Source organism: Branchiostoma floridae, unplaced genomic scaffold (assembly GCF_000003815.2).
Source record: "Branchiostoma floridae strain S238N-H82 unplaced genomic scaffold, Bfl_VNyyK Sc7u5tJ_1439, whole genome shotgun sequence".
NCBI lineage: Eukaryota > Metazoa > Chordata > Leptocardii > Amphioxiformes > Branchiostomatidae > Branchiostoma > Branchiostoma floridae.
Window position 1 is genome coordinate 1,383,801 of NW_023365716.1, and position 20,639 is coordinate 1,404,439.

Consider the following 20,639-nt stretch of genomic DNA (forward strand, 5'->3'; position numbering starts at 1 on the left):
GAAGATGAAATAAAATAAATAAGAATCCCTCCTGGAGTGACCATTTTGACTCTAATTGTACCTTGCCCGGGTCCTGTGGTAAGGAGTGGCAGACGTATGTAAGCTGGCAAGGGTTATATAGCAAATGTACCAAACTCTCTAAAGTCGATTAAGTTTGTTACGTATAGTTTCAGTTCCTTGAAGTAGAGAGAGAACTGGTTTATTTATTTAAACACACACTGTCGTGTACAAGATTATAGTCCGAGGACTAAATTGCCTCGTACATTGTACAGGAGAGGCTGGCGGTTAGGACTAAAACAATGGAATGTCCTACCTAAGTGCATTAACATACTTATCACAATTTCCACTAAACTTTACAATTTAAAATAGTGGGTCTACACACCATCAAGTAAATATATATCTATGTCAATTATAAAATCGATCTCATTCTGAATGATTAAAATGTGACACTTCAAAGTCTAATGTGAGTTTAACAGATCGATACAATAAGGCAGCGTGGTATTCCTAAAACGCGATGTTCGGCACTTAAACTGGCTGAAGTTGTCAGCATTTCTGAGGTCCCTGCCATGTACCTCAGAGCGGCGTGGTGGTAGCCAGCAGTTGAAAACAACAAAAGATCTGGCAAACTTGAGGCAGAGAACAAGTAGATGTTCTCTTTGTTTTTTTTTTACAAATGTCGGTGATCATAACAGCGTAGAATCTAAACACATTTTAACAAGTTCTTGAACTAGTTTAGCTGTAATATCAAACACAAAAATTAGACCCACTCAAATTTTCATTATATTAAACAGCATCTTATTTACCGGCTGTAGACAAGTATTTTGATGTAGGAGTATTGACTAACACAGAAGTAGTCTGTTCACTCGTTACTCAGTTTTAGTAGCTTGTAGCAATATATATCATATCATTATGTTTGAAAACGTATAGAAACTTTTTAAAAACCTTTCACAATAAAATGATTGTAGGCAAAACGTATGATTTAGTGTCTGAGTTATCTGATGACCTTATGAATGCTTATATACGACGATAATACTATTAATAGACTGGTAATATAAATGCTATTTCCGTACACATGTAAAGCTCGAGGAATAGCTCGAGGTGATGTGACCCGCAGCCTACGTCACAGGTCAGGTGATGTGTAGACCTCAAGCCAAGGTCATAGAATTCAGTTTTTATCCGTGACCCATTCCCGAAGTTTTGACAGGGCTTTTCTGTTTAGATAATCTTAATGAAGTTCACGTCACTGAAGCCGTTGATGACGTCGCACTTTCGCACAGGTCAAGTGACGTAGTCGGCGGGTCACATCACCTTGAGGAGGACATGTTGAAAGCTTGTTGGTAAGGTTTATTTTGTGTACAGTGAATTTATTACCGTCGTCTGCTATATCTTACTCCATGGCCTAAGCAGTGTATTAATATTATATGAAGAGGTATGCCTAATCGTGGCGTAATGTTGGTTAGGTTTATTTTGTACAGCTATAGTGTATAAATTTATTAACATCGTCTGATATACCTTACTCCATTGCCATTGTACTACATTACTACAGTGTATGATACAAAGATGTTCATTTAAGCATCATGCGGTGATCTCGGGTTGACCCTTTGTGAAGGATGTATCAGGTTCGTGATCTCTCACCTTTACCCCCGCGAGCTGACGTCCACCATTTTGTTTTGCGTCGTCGTCTCATCTCCTCCAAACTTACGCGGTTTTTACGTGATTCCAGAAGCCGTGAGACCGCTAATCACCATAGACTTACAGGTAAGACCTCTTGTGATTGTTGTTGATACCGCCTGGTTGGTGGTTGTTCATTGATGAACAAAAAGTAGACGATTTAAGGTGTATTTGTCAAAGGTATTTGAATGGGGAGGGGGGCAGTAGAAGTGTGATGTAACCTCCAAACAATTTCTAGAGCCTACGGACACCAGAAGCATGAGTAAAATATGATTTTTCAACACAGTAAGAAGTTAAAAACCCTATACACCTCCGAAATCCCAACATATCAAACAAAATTAGAGCAAAAGGCTGGAAGTCAGCCCTCTGCGGCTGCGTGCAATCACTGCCATGTGCCCTTAGGCCATTTAAACGGAGTTCATGTCAGACTCATGCCAGATGTCTCACTTCAGCTCTCGTCCATGTTTTTATGGACATTAATCTGACCTAAGAGTTCTATTACCCGCCGCCCTCTGACAATGACATAAAAAAATTATTGGTTTTCCCCTGGAAGTCATTTGGGGTCATGAAAGTCGGCATGTCTAATCATTAAAAATTGTACTACTAAGTAGCACTATTCGTGCAAATATCCGAATGGTGCAACAAAGCGAAGTTATTAAGCTGGACCACACCACCACGGGATTTTGGATTTCGTGCGATTAACAGAAGTGTGCAGTTATCCGTTGTGCAATTAATTGGATTCTACTGTATTTTACTTTGCCAGATGAAATAAGTTGTTTCACAATCCATACCCCCTCTCACAGAAATGGAAGATTCCGGTCTTGAACTTTTCTGCGGAGACCAGTGTGCTGGAGATCCTGGGAAGGAGAGCATGTCCACAGAACACCCCGGGAAGGAGAGTGACATCAGGGAGACCCAGACAACAGACATGGGCCTGCAACAGGAAACGTGTGATGTGAACTTTCCCCAACCTTACAACACATCAACCTCACAGGTACAGGAGAGCAAAGGCAATATGGGAAGGCATTTGGTTAAACATACTGATGAGAAACCTTTCATGTGTGGGGAGTGCGGGTACAGGACAACTTTTAAGTCAGATCTATCCCGACATAAGAGAACCCATACAGGAGAAAAACCCCACAAGTGTGACCAGTGTGACTATTCTGCAGCACGGAAGTCTTCTTTGGGTAAACATCTAAAAATACACAGTGGTGAGAAACCCTACATGTGTGGGAAGTGTAGGTACAGGACAACTTTTAAGTCAGATCTATCCCGACATATGAGAACCCATACAGGAGAAAAATCCCACAAGTGTGACCAGTGTGACTATTCTGCAGCACGTAAATCTACTCTAGACGATCATCTAACAAAACACACTGGTGAGAAACCCTACATGTGTGATAAGTGTGGGTACAGGACGGCTGACAGGTCTACGTTATCCCGACATATGAGAATCCATACAGGAGAGAAACCCTACAAGTGTGACCAGTGTGACTATGCTGCAGCGGACAAATCTACTCTTTACAAGCATGTAAGAAAACACACTGGTGATAAACCCTACATGTGTGGGGAGTGTGGGTTTAGAGCAAGTCGCAAGGATATCTTATCTGTACACATGAGAACACACACAGGAGAAAGACCGTACAATTGTGACCAGTGTGACTATTCTGCACCACAGAGAGCCAGTTTGGACAAACATCTAGCAAAACACAGTGGTGAGAAACCCTACACTTGTGGAGATTGTGGGTACAAGGCGGCTCGAAAGCACCACTTATCCGAACACATGAAAATCCATACAGGAGAAAAACCCTACAGCTGCCATCTGTGTAGCTACTCTGCAGCTAGGAAATCAACCCTGTCTAAACATTTGACAACCCATGAAGAAGAGGAAGACTAACTCTAAAGTGTGATGTATTGCATAAAATGTCATTTGTGTGAGGTAGTCAAGGTACCAAGTTAAGGCCATTCAAAAAGACATATGGCAGTGAACCATATTTGAACATTCCAGAATTTGAAATTCATAGAGCCTTGTGTAAATTACCTATCAGTGATAACCCCTTATATGTAGAATCTGGCAGGCATAGACGTACCCTCTACAACTGTGCAAAATAGACTATGTACATTTTGTAATAAGCAATATGGAAGACGATCCCAACTTAGGAGTTACTGTGTCGATAATAGATAATCTTTGTAAACGAATGTTCACGAGCCAAAAACTAGGCAAGTCTACGGATGACCTGATTTGCTTGATTTTGAAAATAATTTTGTAGGTGTATTGAATACACTTGTATTATAGTTGAAATTACATTAGTGTGGTCGTCTTGGGTGTGCACTAGTGAGGTAGCCATGACTGTAGTTGTACTAGAAGTGACACAAGTGAGGTAGCCTTGAGTGTAGTTGTAGAAGTGACACTAGTGAGGTAGCCATGAGTGTAGTTGTAGAATTGACACTAGTGAGGTAGCCTTGAGTGTAGTTGTAGAAGTGACACTAGTGAGGTAGCCTTGAGTGTAGTTGTAGAAATGACCCTAGTGAGGTAACCTTGAGTGTAGTTGTAGAAATGACCCTAGTGAGGTAGCCTTGAGTGTAGTTGTAGAAATGACCCTAGTGAGGTAGCCTTGAGTGTAGTTGTAGAAGTGACACTAGTGAGGTAGCCTTGAGTGTAGTTGTAGAAGTGACACTAGTGAGGTAGCCATGAGTGCAGTTGTAGAAATGACCCTAGTGAGGTAGCCATGAGTGTAGTTGTAAAGTGACACTAATGAGGTAGCATTGAGTGTAGTTGGTTTATGTGTATACAGAAGACATTTGTGCAAATGAAACGTGTGTTGTCCGTACTTGTAGTGTAAATAGAACATAAAGGTAGTATAGTACGTACAGAGTCCATGAGGAGATATGCGTAGATCGCCCTTTGTGTATATGGGAGATCGTTTGTGTTGTGTGTAAATAAAACTCCCATTGTTTGATGCCCCAAACCTGACTTTGTACATTGTTGCATAGAATAGACTTGACTTTTAGGCACACTAGGACTTTAAAAAAAGCGACACTAGTGAAGTAGTCATAAGTGTAGTTGAGTAGATAATTATGAACATGGCCAAGCGTCAATGATAACTCTCAGATTATCCTTTTAAGCTGAAATGTCAATCAAGTAAAAAAATCATTGAACACATTGGCAGATCTCAAACCGAATTTTACCCAAAAAGGAAAAGTTTTACACAATCTGAAAAGGCTACTTGGTCAAAATTTGAGAAAACCGAAAAGGAAATGTCACGGAAAACAAGGCGAATTCCTTCCTTTCCCTGATAGCGAAGACAAGTATGATCAATAAATTCTGCTGGCAGGAACTGCGGTATGAGACCCAAAAGAAACGTTATTCTTCTTGTTATTCTTTTAAGAAAATAAATAAACTCAGCTCTGTTGGCGACTTTTATTCTACTTTTGCTTGAGAAAACAATGACAGCGACGCTAACGTGCTGCTGTGCATTTGTGTATTATTGGGACATCAGGGGAGCAAATTCACCTTTGACCCACGTCACATCACCTCTGACCCCAAGATACGGCGAAAGAACAAAGCTTCCCGAGTCCCTCTTTACGTGAAGAGAAAAACCACCATAGGAAGTGGGTAAGACTTATAAACGTGCATCCAAGGATTCTGATAGCGAGCTTGAAAGTTTAAAATCATTTTTGTGGAAAAAGAATAGTGGTAAAACGGTATGTTATAGGTGTTTTAGTGTGAATATGTTAGAATTGTAAAGGGGGAGGGGGGCAAAGCTCGTTATACCATAATTTTAATTTAAAAGAGGCTTGTTTTGGACTCGTTTCTACCTGGCTTACCGTCTGTAATATACCAGTTCCGTGCTGGAAGGTAAATGAGAAAAAAAAACTGCATTATAGCCACTGTACTCCGGAGTTCGACTTTTGTATTGGTGACGTTCTGACTGCACCAACGCTAGTAAGAACCTCCCTGGTAGAAAGAAAATACTTTGAGCATGTTGATACAGCGCCGGCCCTAGTATCGATCTCTGAGTCACCCTGCATTTTTGAATACTTTTTCAGATGATATAAGTCATTTAATTGTTCATACCCCCTCCACAGAGAGCAGAAATGGAAGATTCCAGTCGCGAACTTTCTACTGGAGAACTGTGTGTTGGACAACCTAGGAAGGAGATGGACCATTCTGGAAAGCCTGGGAAGGAGATGGACTGTAATGAACACCCTGGGAAGGAGAGTGACAGCATGGACACCCAGACAACAGACATGGGCCTGCAGCAGAAAACGTGTGATGTGAACTTTCCCAAACCTGACAACACATCAACCTCACAGGTACAGCAGAGCAGAGGCAATGTGGGAAGTACCCTAGTCCTTGTACCTTGGTCACTTATCCCAGTCCAGACTATGATAGTCCCAGTTCAAAGTATGGGAAGGCCTCTGATCAAAAACACCGGTGAGAAACCCTACAGATGTGAGCAGTGTGGATATAGGGTAGCTGATGAGTCTGCCTTATCCCAACATGTGAAAGTTCATGAACAAACTTACAAATGTGACCAGTGTGACTATTCTGCTGCTGTAAAGTCCTCTTTGGACCAACATCTAAGAAAGCACACGAGTGAGAAACCCTACATGTGTGGGGAGTGTGGGTACAGAACAGCACATAGATCTACATTGCGTAGACATAAGAGAAGCCATACCGGAGTAAAACCCTACAAGTGTGACCAGTGTGACTATTCTGCTGCATGGAAATATCTTTTGGAGGAACATCGTGCAAAACATACCGATGAGAAGCACTACCGCTATTTGTGTGAGATATGTGGGTACAGGACAGCTCAGGAGTGTAACTTCTCTGTACACATGAGAACCCACACGGGAGAAAAACCCTATAAGTGTGACCAGTGCGACTATTCTGCAACAATGAAATCCACTTTAGTTCAACACCTCACAAAGCACACTGGTGAGAAACCCTACATGTGTGAAACATGTGGGTTCAGGACAGCTAAAAAGTCTTATTTATCCGTTCATATGAAAACCCACACAGGGGGAAAATCCTACAAGTGTGATCACTGTGACTATTCCGCAGCACAGAAATGTCATTTGGACCAACATCTAGCAAGACACACTGGAGAGAAACCCTACATGTGTGACGAGTGCGGATACAGGACGGATTTAAAGGCTAACTTATCCCGACATATTATGACAACGCATACAGGACAGAAACCTTACAAATGTGACCAGTGTGACTATTCTGCTGCACTGAAGTGTGATCTGGACTACCATGCAGCAAACCACACCGGTGAGAAACCCTACATGTGTGGGGAGTGTGGGTACAGGACAAATCGAAGGCCTTGTTTAACCCGACATATGAGAACCCACACAGGAGAGAAACCCTACAAGTGTGACCAGTGCGACTATTCTGCAGCACAGAAAGGCACATTAAACAAACATCGTAAACAACACTCTTCAAAGAAACCCTGAATATGTGAGAATCGTTAAGTACGGAACAGCTAAAGTGGCAAACTGAACTGAAAAATGGAGAACTCGTACAAGAAAACCCCAAATTACCAACGCGACTATTCTGCAGTACGGAATGTCTTTAGATAGCAAGGTACCAGAAATTAGGTTTTTATCTTTATAACGTTTTGTACATAGTTACGGCAACATTTGACAACATAAACGATACACTTAGGGATATGCATGTAGAGTATGTCTCTCAGTGTTAATATTCCTATGAATGCCTGTTAGAACATACATGTGAGTTATTTAGAAATGTTACTTAATTGATAATTGACAATTTAGAAATGTTAACAAGTAGATATTAAAGAGACAGCAAAAGTCTGTACAAAAAGATTTGCAAAAGGCAAAGTCAAATGAGTGTAACCTGACTCAGTAGTGTTGTTCATTGTTTATGTTGGCGTTTGAAATGCTACAGTCTAGATTAATGTTAGATGGGAATGATACGATGGGGACGGACGAGCCTCAGCCTACAGGAGAGGTTAACCCTGGCTAGGGAGAGACGAACCTGGAGGCAACTCTCTATCTTCTTGGCTACCTTGTCCCCTCAACGACCTGGAGGTCAAGGGACTAGGTAGGTAGGTAGGTAGGTAGGGAATGATACACAGTGGGAGATACCAGTAGTTTGCACGGGAAAGCCTTTGGATGGATTGGGGAAGGGGGCTAGGGCACATTCATACATGGTTAGGTGTATGAATATATTAATATGTATTTCGTGCCTTCAAAAATAAAGGTTGAAGAATTGTGTATACTTGGGGTCAAAATAATGAAACAATTTTTTTACACAAGTGACAGTCAAGCTTGCGTCACTGCGGAGTCGTTCACTGCGTCACTGTTTTTGTTATTTTCTCCTGTTTTTTTTATAATTTAGATATTGCGTAATATCTAAAAGTATGACTTAGAAGACGACAAAATACACAAAAAGTAAGAAAATTAGTTCTTTATCTGTGACATTCGTTGAGCATCTTTCGAACCCCGCATTGACGCAATCTTGACGCAAGTGCAGTGAGATACCGCCTTTAGTCGCATCACCTACATGCGTTGTTTGATCTGTCCGGGTACATAGAAGTTCTTAGAATTAAAACAGCTCTACTTAAAGCGCCACGAAAGCGTATTTATGTAACAATGGGCATGTTAGTACAGATTGTTTGAAAGGATGTATCAAAGATGTAAATAACATCAATCGCATTCTTATTGTCTTGGTGAACATATTGACTCATAAATTGCCATAATGAGGAATTTTTATTATTATCATTATTGTTGTCAATGAAATCATTACAGGGCCAAGAAGTCACAAAAGAGGCATAAAAAATACAGAAAAGAATCGAAAATGTTGTATTTAAGGGAAATCTTAGGACATAACATGGCCACGGGACTGAATTCAACCTCTAAATTGAAATGTGGTGAATATATTTTAAAGGTTACCGTCAGGACGTTCTATTTACAAAAACATGGTCACTGGACGGAATATAAAGTGATGAATATATTTCATCAACATATGCATAAGCAACAAACAAGACAAACGTCTGCACGAGTTTAACTCAATTTTTGCTGTAGAAACATGGACATACCTACTAACATGTAGCCAGATATAAAACGTATTATCTGGGTAATCAGGGTAGCAAAGTTACATTTGACCCTCATAACGTTCACCTCTGACCTCACGACACGACAGCAGAACGAAGCTTCTCGAGTATCCGTTTTACGTGAGGGGAAAAAACCGCATAGGGAGCAGGTAAGACTTCCAAACGTGAATCAAAGTATTCTGGTAACATGCGAAAGAGTTTAACGTCATTTTGGTGGGAAGGGGATCACCGTAACGCTTTTATTCATAGGTATTTTCTAGATGTAAATATGTTAAATTAGAAGGGGGAGGGGGGCGAACCAAAATGCGTGCGACCCTCGCCACCGGCCACCTAAAGTAATAGGTTTGTTTTCGTCTCTTTCCTAACCGGTTAACCGTCTCTTGGTGCGCTATTTCAGTTCTCTGTTGTTGGATATTGTGGAAAATCAATCGGTACCTAGAACTGAGACTTGAGACACATTTGCCATTTCCCTGTATACTATTATCATTAGATAAAGTCTCGCACACGTCAGAGCAGTAGATCCCAAAGACTTTTTTTGCAATTGTATGACTGACTTTGGAAAGAGGAATGTTGTGGGAGGAATGTTAGATTACAAGTAATATATTTATGCTGTTCCAGGTTGCGGCGTCCCTCCCCTGCATCCAAAGAGAAGCTAGCCTCTGATTCGGCACCGTTGTCATACCCAGGTATGTGGTTTTATAAGGTTCCGGTTAAAAATAAAAATTCATATATAAACATGTCATCTCTTTAAAAAGCTGGTCTATCACCATATAGTAGAATCGCCCATTGATATTAAGAAGACCAACATTGTCCGAAGGGTAAGTTTGTCAAGAACGATTTGTAATGTTTTTCTCTCTCGATATTTTAGATGATAAGAACTGTAAATGCTTGTTAGAAATCTAAAATGTTGCCGTTTCCAGGTAAACACAAAACCTAATTCTTAGTGTGTTTCACAGATTTAGCAAGAAGTTTTGATCTATGATCTACCCCCCCCCCCTCCTACAGGGTAGAAATGGAAGATTCCAGCAGTGAACATTCTTTGGAAATGCAGTGTGTTGAGCATCCTGGGAAGGAGATGGACCATTCTGGACACCCTGGGAAGGAGAGTGACAGCAGGGAGACCCAGACAACAGACATGGGCCTGCATCAGGAAACATGTGATGTGAACTTTCCCCAGCCTGACAACACATCAACCTCACGGGTACAGGAGAGCAGAGGCGATATGGGAAGGCATGTGGTTAGACGTACTGATGAGAAACCCTACATGTGTGGGGAGTGTGGGTACAGGACAACTCGGAAGTCTCACCTATCTGCACACATGAGAACCCACACAGGAGAAAGACCCTACAAGTGTGACAAGTGTGACTATTCTGCTGCTCAAAAAGGGGATTTGAATAAACATGTAGCAAAACACACTGGTGAGAAACCCTACATGTGTGGGGAGTGTGGGTACAGGACGGCTAGGAAGTTTGATTTAGTCAAACATATGAGAATCCATACAGGAGAAAAACCCTACAAATGCGACCAGTGTGACTACTCTGCTGCACAAAAGTCGCAATTGCAGCAACATGTTGCAAAACACAGTGCTGAGCAACCCTACATGTGTGAGAAGTGCGGATACAGGTCGGCTCGAAAGTCTAGCTTATCTCAACACATGAAAACCCACACAGGAGAAACATGCTACAAGTGTGACCAGTGTGACTATTCTGCAGCAGTGAAATCCACTTTGGTCAAACATATAAGAAAACACACCGGTGAGAAACCTTACATGTGCGGGGAGTGTGGGTTCAGGACAGCTCAAAAGTGTAACTTATCAGTACATATGAGATCCCACACAGGATTGAAACCCTACAAGTGTGACCAGTGTGAATATTCTGCTGCACATAAATCAACTTTGGACCAACACCTAGAAAAGCACACCGGTCAGAAACCCTTTATGTGTGGGGAGTGTGGGTACAGAGCAGCTCAATGGCAACACTTATACCGTCATATGAGAACCCACACTGGAGAAAAACCCTACAAATGTGACCAGTGTGACTATTCTGCTGCACAGAAATCCACTTTGGACAAACATCTAGTAAAACACACTGGTGAGAAACCCTACATGTGTGGGGAGTGTGGGTACAGGATGGCTGACAAGTGGAACTTATCCCGACATATGAAGACCCATACAGGAGAGAAACCCTACAAATGTGACGTGTGACTATTCTGCTGCAGACAAACTCAGTTTGGACAAGCACCAAAGAAAACACATCGGTGAGAAATTCTACATGTGCGGGTAGTGTGGGTACAGGGCAGCTGACAGGGCTACCTTATCCCGCCACGTGAGAACCCATACAGGAGAAAAACGCTACAAGTGTGACCAGTGTGACCAGTGTGACTACTAGGTCAGAAATTATTTATTCAGGCGCAGCAGGTCAGGGGTCAGATATTATGTATTCAGGAGCAGGTCAGAGGTCATAAGTCACATCATTATTCAGGTGGAGCAGGTCAGGGGTCAGATATTAAATATTTAGGCGGAGAAAGGTAACTATGACAACCGCCACGCCCCCAAATGAACCTCCCCCTCCCCAATTGTGAAAGACATGCCCTTATTTGGCCTGGTTCTAAGTCTCTATCGTATGAAATAAAAATGACAATGACCGTTTGATTTTTCCGTTCTTTTGTTCTGTACTTTCAAAAGTCAGCATCCAACGTGAACTTCTGCTGTTCAGAGGAGGACATCACCCCCATCTTCTGGTACTCCCCCACCTTCTTCTCAAAGAAGTTGGTCTTTCCCTCCAGAGAAATGTTCTAAAAGAAAAACACTGCTCCGGAGTAAAAACACTGCTCCGGAGTAAGTGTGTAAGTATATTTGTTATAAGTAAGTATATTTGTGATGTACGTACGAACATATACCATCTATATGAACATATACCATCTATATGTACATGCAGCGAAACATTGCACTCGAGTAACTATATGTGTTGCTCCGGAGTAAAAACACTGCTCTGGAGTAAAAATACTGCTCCGGAGTATGCTCCGGAGTAAATGAGTAAGTATATTTGTTGTAATAAGTTAGTATATTTGTCATGTACGTACGAACATATGCCATCTATATGTACATGCAGTAAATCATTGCTTTGGAGTAGCTATACGTGTTGCTCCGGAGTAAAAAAAAACACTGCTCCGGAGTAAAATAAACTGCTCCGGAGTAAAATAAAACTGCTCCGGAGTATGCTCCGGAGTAAGTGAGTAAGTATATCTGTTGTAAGTAAGTATATTTGTCATGTACCTACGAACATATCCCATCTATATGTACATGCAGTGAAACATTACTTTGGAGTAACTATACGTGTTGCTCCGGAGTAAAAACACTGCTCCGGAGTAAAAATACTGCTCCGGAGTATGCTCCGGAGTAAATGAGTAAGTATATTTGTTGTAATAGGTTAGTATATTTATCATGTACCTACGAACATATGCATGAACATATACCATCTACATGTACATGTACATGCAGTGAAACATTACTTTGGAGTAGCTATACATGTTGCTCCGGAGTAAAATAAACTGCTCCGGAGTAAAATAAACTGCTCCGGAGTATGCTCCGGAGTATGCTCCGGAGTAAATGGGTAAGTATATTTCTTATAGGTAAGCATATTTGTCATGTACGTACGGACATATGCCATCTATATGTACATGCAGTGAATCATTGCTTTGTAGTAGCCTTGTACGTGTCTGTTATGTAGGCATATATCAACACAACACAAAAGACACTTGTATACGGTGATCCTGTTTATTTCTTAACACTTTACTATCACTTGACGGCGATCAAAATTGTATTAAGGAATTCATAACCAACACACATGTCGTCCTATGTGTCAAACATGGTATCACACTAGGAAAGAAAAATTGTACTGCAAGCAATATGGCGACCTCACATTACTTCAGGACGAGGTAACCATATTTTTTCAGCAATGTCTGTTCTGGGACCCAGTTCTTGCTGTGTACAATCTCATTACTGTAACGAGGCAACGCAGCGAACTCTATCAGATAAAACTTTTTGCCAGCGCGCTTCGTCTGTTTGATGACACGTTGAGGAACATCGCCTGGCTGGTGAGGTAGTGCGATGGACCAGTCTCGATAGAGTGTCCACTCCTCGTCACCGCTGTGGTAGCCGCTGTCGTAGCCGGTACATTCACTTTCATCAGATGATACCGTCCCGGTGGACATATCTGTCGCTGTATCACTCTCGGAACCACTTTGGTCGCTGTCGGTTTCTGATGTGGAGTCTCCCTGCTCGGAGCCCATCACAGATTCGGCGTCTGAGACGCTTTCTTCATCTTGTGACGCCGTCGAATCCCCATCTTCGGAACCAACCGTGTCCGTGTCGTGTTCAGATGACACGTCGGAGTCGTCAAAAACATCGCGCTCTCGGTAAGAGCCCGTCTCGGCATCAACGACGACTTCTCCCGAGGCAACACCTGACTTGTCTCGGTGTTTTCTTTCCAGATGACGCTCGAGGTTGAACGCACGATCAAATTCCCGATCACAAATTTCGCAAACATGAGGCATACTTTTTGTTCGGTGGACAGAAGGGAAATGATAAGTTATTAATGTGCACACATATATTTGTCGCACATGAAAGTTTTTAAGGGATCGTACGTTTATCTCGTATACATCGTGCATCTACGTATGCCGTAACTGCGTACGTGGTATTGAAATATTGTTGTCATGAATGAAACGTAGATGCATCCAGGGTGTATACGAGATAAACGTACGATCCTTTAAAAACTTTCATTATATATTATTTCATAATAATATAGGCCCCGGGGCACGGATAGATACTGCGTTCTGCTACTTTGTAACTTTCTATCCCAGACAGAATTTCTAGGGAAGGCCGAGTTTGAGGCTATGCATGCATGCCATTTCTCTGTCCTTTGCCTGTATATGTGTCAGATTGTGTCTATCGCGTAATAGCAGTTGATCCTAACGAACGAATTTTTGTATGACTGGATGTGGCAAGAGGAGTCTTTTTTTTTGGGGGGGGGGGGGCTTGTTGTATTCTTTTACAAGTAATAGTTCATGCTGTTTCAGTTTGCGGCGCCCCTCCCCTGCATCCAGAGAGAAACTAGCCTCTGATTCGGCACCGTTGCCATACTCAGGTATGTGGTTTAATGAGGTTCCGGTTCATAATAGAATTTCATGAAAATCATACCATTTATCTCTGCAAAAATTTCGATTACATGGCACTCCAATGTATAATTGCCTATATAGTAGAATAATATATGTATTAATATTTTCAAAATATTAAATTTGTCTCTAGAAATTTTTCCGCCTTTTAAGTTGATAAACCGGAACACCTGAGAACTTGAAATGCAGGTAGAAGATTTGGAAAATTTTAGTCTCCAGGTAAACGCAAAACCTAATGCTACGTGTCACAAGTTCTAGCCGCAAGTTTTGATCCTATAATATATGCCCCACAGAGCAGAAATGGAAGATTCCAACATTTTTCGGTAGAACTGTGTGTTGAACATCCTGGGAAGGAGATGGAATGTACAGAATACTCTGGGCAGGAGATGGACCATCCTGGACAATCTGACCATGAGAGTGACCACACAGAACACCCTGGGAAGGAGATTGGCCACACAGAACATCCTGGGAAGGAGAGTGACCAGACAGGACACCTTGGGAAGGAGAGTGACAGCAGGGAGACCCAGACAACAGACATGGGCCTGCAGCAGGAAACGTGTGATGTGAACTTTCCCCGACCTGACAACACATTAACCTCACAGGTACAGGAGAGCAGAGGCAATAAAGCAAGGCATGTGGTTAACCAAACTGGTGAGAAACCCTACATGTGTGGGGATTGTAGGTACAGGACAGGTAACAAGTCTCATCTAGCCGAACATTTGAGAATTCATACAGGAGAGAAACCCTACAAGTGTGGGGAGTGTGAGTACAGAGCAACAACAAATTCTAGCTTATCTAAACATATGAGAACTCATACGGGAGAGAAACCCTACAAGTGTGACCAGTGTGACTATTCGGCTGCAGTGAAATCTCATTTGAATCAACACCAGGTAACACACACTGGTCAAAAACCCTACATGTGCGAGAAGTGTGGTTACAGGGTGGCTCAAAAGTGTGACTTATCCAGACATATGAGAACCCACACAGGAGAGAAACCTTACAAGTGTGACCAGTGTGACTATGCCTTTGCAAACAAATTCGATTTGGACAAGCACGTAAGAAAACACACCGGTGAGAAACCCTACATGTGTGGGGAGTGTGGGTACAGGGCAGCCCAAAAATCTACCTTATCCCGACACATGAAAACACATACAGGAGAAAACCCCTACAAGTGACTATATTCTGTTGTAAGAAAGCACACCAGTAAAATGACCTAAATGTGCAAAGTGTGCTGGAACAAGGCAACTCCAATGTCCAAAAAGCCAAGCATATAAGAACCCACAGAGAAGAAAACCATATAAGTATTATCAGTGTAACAACTTTGCAGCTAGGAAATTTCATCTATTTTTTATGTATACGAAAGAAACTAAATCTACAAGTGTGACAATTGTACAGCAATAGTTCCTTGATCTCCATGTCATGCGGCGGGTAGTCAGCTTGATCTTTTTAAACTGTAAGAGCTCATACAGGCGACAGATATAGAAGTTTATTTTGAACTGCAGCTAGGTGTCGTTGCTAACAATGCAGTCCCAAACGTAAAATACAACCACATACATAGATATAGGCAAAACTCTATATATGTAGGTACAACAGATATAGTTACACCTAAAACTCTATAGATGTAGGTACAATAGATATAGTCACACCTAAAACTGCATAGATGTAGGTTTTGTACCTAAGATAGTAGCCATGATAGATGTGCTCCTGTCTTTTGTGTTGACCGCTTATTTGTTTATAACATTTATGTAAGAAAGCCTTTTTGAAATCGGACTGTAAAGATAATATAGATGTAGGTTTTAGCCTTGAGATAGTTTCGATACGATCTTTGTTTTCTTTTTATCTAATGTACACATGTCGGTATTAACTTGAATACTGGAATATTTTTGACACTGGTATATTTAGTTGCTTTAGTCGATCTACTTTATTAGATAGAATGATCTAACCTTTACAATTATTTAGTTTTTACGTACCGATGTGTATGCTATACATGATACATGTTTGTACACATGTATTCGTAGTGTTTAAGCTTATAGGAATATAGATGATACTGACATGTTTAAAGCATAATTTTGGTAACGCTAACTCAAACTAAAGTGTAAGCAAAGACAGTTATTTCATTGGCATTGGTTTATATCGTCTGATAATTTTGACTCCCTTGCCTTCGCGGCTTAAGTAAACATTTTCTACCATGGCGTAATTTTTTTGACAGAAAAAGATACTATTATTTCTCGGAAGAAGTGTAAACCAAGCCAAATATAAGGTGTTGGTTTCAATCGTAGTCCAATAGCATCCTTGTGGTGGTAGTGTTTCAAGAAATAAACGTGAAATGAAGAAGAAATCCACCAGTCTTGACCCAACCGTCAAAACCTGACAGAATCTGAGACGTAGAAATCGAGGTAGAACGTTTGTTTTGTTTATTAAGAAATCTCCATTAGTGTTGAAATACATCCACTACTCTTTGTGGATTACTCTTTCATAAAATGCATCTATTATAACCACTACTATTTCATTTATAGCGTTATTTTTTTGCTTGGTTCAAAACCAGAGGAATAAAGCGTTATGCGGCGGTCTGTGGTTTGACCCATTGAGTATCAGGTTTGTGACCTATCACCTTTACCCCGTTAGTGCGAGCTGACGTCCGCCATCTTGTTTTGTGGCTCGTCTTGCGTTTTTCATATCCTCAAAACTGAAGCGATTTTTACGATTTGTAGAAGTTTTGGACACCGCTTACTACAGTAGACCTACAGGTAAGACTGCTAATTATAGTGATTACTGCCTGGTTGGTGCTTGTTGGGCGGTAAATTACAATTAGAGGTGTGTTTGCGACCTGTAGTCGATGGGGAGGGGGGCATTCAAACTAATGTGTGAAATCTAACGACAGCCAAATATCACTTTGCATCTCAAATATAATGCCAGACATAACAAAATATAACAAAATATTGCATTATTTGATAATTCAAATAATAGATTAAAGTGACGACCGTTATATTCGTGCACCATAATGCGAAACTTTTCCTAGTAGTGACCTGCCCACCATTTTTTTTTGGTGCGGAGCTATAGCTATATATGGAAGTCAACTCCGTTTTGTGTGCAGTCATTATTTTCGCATAATCATGAAGATGCCAAGAAGCTACAGTGCCAGTGAAATGTATTTTCCACCTGACCGATGCCAGATGGCGTAAAAGTGTCCACTGTCCACTCCTCTATGACACCATTGTACAATCTCATGTGTTCTATCACAATTAACGTAAAAAATCGCTGGAAGCGCATGTATATATAGATTGCTATGTTTCTATGTGTCTGCATTGTTGTGTTGTACAATGTAGACATGTATTCTGTTTATAAAATTTTACTATGAGTCGGTAAGTGCCTGTATTAAAGAATCATGAACTATATTGTTGTGTCACCTATGAAATATCCAAATCTTACTAATGGAAACACATTTAAGGAACTAAAACGGGTCCACTACTTCCAATCTTCACCCTTTTTACTGGTTTATAAAAGGTTTATAAAAGAATTTATGAAAATATTTATATCATTTCAGAGATGGCGGAGTTCGCATCTGTACCTCCCGTTAAAGAGCTCCATGCGGAACAAACTGCGAACGAGACACACGTAAAACAGGAGGAGACAGGAGACACTGGATGGCAACAGGATGGACAAGAGAACTACCAACCAACCGGACATCCTTGGAGCGAGAAATACAACATTTGCGAACAGACACGGGACGGCAGCAGGACGAGGAAAGGGACGTTCCAAACGACGAAACGTGCGGTGTAAAAACAGAAATGGTAGATTCCAGCTGTGAGCTTTCTACTGGAGAACTGTGTACTGGGTATCCTGGGAAGAAGATGGACAATCCTAGACGCCCCGAGAATGATAGTGACAGCAGGGAGACCCAGACAACAGACATGGGCCTGCAGCAGGAAACGTGTGATGTGAACTTTCCCCAACCTGACAACACACCAACCTCTCAGGTACAGGAGAGCAGAGGCAATGTGGGAAGGTATGTGGTTAAACACACTGGTGAGAAACCTTACATGTGTGGGGAGTGTGGGTACAGGACAATTTATAGGTCTCACCTATCCCGACATATGAGAACCCACACAGGAGAAAGACCATACAAGTGTGATCAGTGTGACTATTCTGCAGCACAAAAAGGTGATTTGGACAAACATCTAGTAAAACACACCGGTGAGCAACCCTACATGTATGGGGAGTGTGGGTACAGGTCAGCTCAGAAGTCTAACTTATCCACACATATGAGAATCCATACAGGAGAAAAAACCCACAAGTGTGATCAGTGTGAATATTCTGCTGCACGGAAATCACATTTGAAGCGACATGTAGCAAAACACACCGCCACCGGTGAGAAACCCTTCATGTGTGGAGAGTGTGGGTACAGAGCGACTCAAAAGTCTGACTTATCCAAACATATGAGAACCCACACAGGAGATAAACCGTACAAGTGTGATCAGTGTGACTATTCTGCTGCACAGAAAAGTTATTTGGACAAACATCTGGCAAAACACAGTGGCGAGAAACCCTACATGTGTGGGGAGTGTGGGTACTGGACAGCTGACAAGTCTGACTTATCCAAACATATTAGAACCCACACAGGGGAAAAACCCTACAAGTGTGACCAGTGTGACTACTCCGCTGCACAGAAGCGCCATTTGATCGATCATCAAACGAGACATACCGGTGAGAAGCCCTACATGTGTGGGGAGTGTGGGTACAGGGCGGCTCAAAGATCTAGCTTATCCCGACACCTGAAAACACATGCAGGAGAAAAACTCTAGATGTTCGAGGAATGGGCACTAGGATAACTCAAATGTCGAAAGAGCCAAGCATATATAATAACCAACAGAGGAGGAAAACCATACAACTGTTATCAGTGTAATTACTTTGCAGCTAGGAAATCTCACCTTTCATATATACCAAAGATAAGCGAAAGAAACTGAATCCAAAACAAATATATAGCAAACAGCTTTACCCACCAACGCAGTTTACTTACCTCAAGGTTAGCCAGCTTGCTTTGTCATTTTGAAATGTAAGAGCTCATACAGGCGACAGATGTACAGCATGTAACTTTGTCCTCTTGAAACGTGAAAAGCTGTAGGGTTAAGAAGACCCCTCTTGGAGTGTTGATTGTTGTCTAAATCTGTACCTGGGCCCGAGAAATACTCTGTGGTAAGGAATTCTACACGAGAGGCAGACATGTCTCAGTGAGCTTGCGAAGATTATAGCTTATGTGCCGGACCGGACCGATGTAGGTTTCGTATGTAGAGTTTCAGTACTTTGGCATTTATAACTCTTTTTAATTTTACATGCTCTTTATAAATGTTGGTAATCATAGGAGTATAGAATCTTAACATGTTTTAAAATCATTATATTTACCTGCTTTAGATAAGTCTTTTCGGTTTGATAACCTCCCGCTTGTAACAATCAGTATATTGAGTGTAGTATTAGGAGTATTGACTTGACTTACTTAAACAGTACTAGTCTGTTCACGCGTATACTCAGTTTTGCTTATAGCAATATATATCCTATCAAAATGTTTGAAAACGTAGCGTAACTTTACAAAGATCTTTTACAATAAAAATGATTAAAATGATTGTAGGCAAAACTTATGATTTGGTGTTGGTTTGAATTATCTGGTATCCGTATGAATGCTTATATACGACGATAATAGACCAGTAATATACATGCTGTTTCCGTACACACGTAAAGCTCGAGGTGATTTGAGTTGCAGCCTACGTCACAGGTCAGGTGATATAGACCTCAAGCCAAGGTCACAGAACAATGTCAACGCACTCGCGCCCATCCTAACCTTGTGTTGGTGTTTCTTTGTGTGTGTGTGAAGAGTATGAACGAATCGAGAGGGAGAATTGTGTAGGGGTGATGCAGAAACAGTATTTATCCGCGACCCATTCCCGAAGTTTGACAGGGCTTTTCTGTTTAGATAATCTTAATGAAGTTCACGTCACTGAAGCCGTTGATGACGTCGCACTTCCGCTCAGGTGAAGTGACGTAGTCGTCGGGTCAGATCACCTTAAGGAGGACATGTTGAAATCTTGTTGGTAAGGTTTATTTTGTGTACAGTGAATTTATTACCGTCGTCTGTTATATCTTACTATTGATTGTACTTATTACTAGTGTATGATTAAAGAGTCTCGTTCAGTAAAGTAGCGGTGATCGGGTGACCTTGTGAAGGATGTATCAGGTTAGTAACCTATCACTTACCCCCTGCGAGCTGACGTCCGCCATTTTGTTTGTTGTCGTCGTCTCATTTCCTCCAAACTTACGCGATTTTTACGTGATTCCAGAAGTCGCGAGACTGCTAATCACCATAGACGTGCAGGCAAGACCTCCTGTGATTGTTGTTAGTACCGTCTGGTTAGTGGTTGTTCATTGGTGAACAAGAAATAGAAGATTGAAGGTGTGTGTGTAAAAGATATTTGAATGGGGAGGGGGGCAGTAGAACTGTAATGTAACCTCCAACAACTACGGAGCCTACGGGACACCACAAGCATGGGGAAATATGATTTTTCAACACATGTAAGCAAATTAAAAACCCCTTACATGCAATATTAATCTCCGAAATCACAACAAAACCCATACGTGTAATATACACCTACGGGAAACATATCAAACAAATTTAGAGCCACTTAACCAAAGGCTGAAAGTGTGCCCCCTGCGGCTGCGTGC

The 20,639-nt window shown here is 41.4% G+C and overlaps 3 protein-coding genes across 3 annotated transcripts in view; 2 read left to right on the plus strand and 1 right to left on the minus strand.

Moving 5' to 3' along the window:
- Positions 1-20,639, minus strand: part of LOC118407709 (zinc finger protein 501-like) — a 482,642-nt gene that overhangs the window by 376,987 nt on the left and 85,016 nt on the right. The gene's annotated exons all lie outside the window — the stretch shown is intronic.
- LOC118407719 (zinc finger protein 271-like) lies at positions 1,445-11,133 on the plus strand. The gene is made up of 6 exons (XM_035808238.1): positions 1,445-1,758; positions 2,475-3,565; positions 5,761-5,869; positions 6,053-6,507; positions 6,874-6,968; positions 9,762-11,133. The coding sequence occupies exons 1-6, from the start codon at positions 1,611-1,613 to the stop codon at positions 10,957-10,959; spliced, it is 3,096 nt and encodes a 1,031-aa protein (XP_035664131.1). The 5' UTR covers positions 1,445-1,610; the 3' UTR covers positions 10,960-11,133.
- LOC118407639 (zinc finger protein 525-like) lies at positions 9,371-16,020 on the plus strand. The gene is made up of 2 exons (XM_035808148.1): positions 9,371-9,442; positions 14,222-16,020. The coding sequence occupies exon 2, from the start codon at positions 14,285-14,287 to the stop codon at positions 15,101-15,103; it is 819 nt and encodes a 272-aa protein (XP_035664041.1). The 5' UTR covers positions 9,371-9,442; positions 14,222-14,284; the 3' UTR covers positions 15,104-16,020.

Excerpts from the sequence above, each read along its gene's own strand:
- LOC118407639 (XM_035808148.1), top strand. The coding sequence starts at position 14,285 with ATGGAATGTACAGAATACTCTGGGCAGGAGATGGACCATCCTGGACAA.
- LOC118407719 (XM_035808238.1), top strand. The coding sequence starts at position 1,611 with ATGTATCAGGTTCGTGATCTCTCACCTTTACCCCCGCGAGCTGACGTC. Across the intron at positions 1,759-2,474 it reads TAATCACCATAGACTTACAG|AAATGGAAGATTCCGGTCTT; the intron begins GTAAGACCTCTT and ends CCCCTCTCACAG. Across the intron at positions 5,870-6,052 it reads GCCTGGGAAGGAGATGGACT|TCCAGACTATGATAGTCCCA; the intron begins GTAATGAACACC and ends CACTTATCCCAG.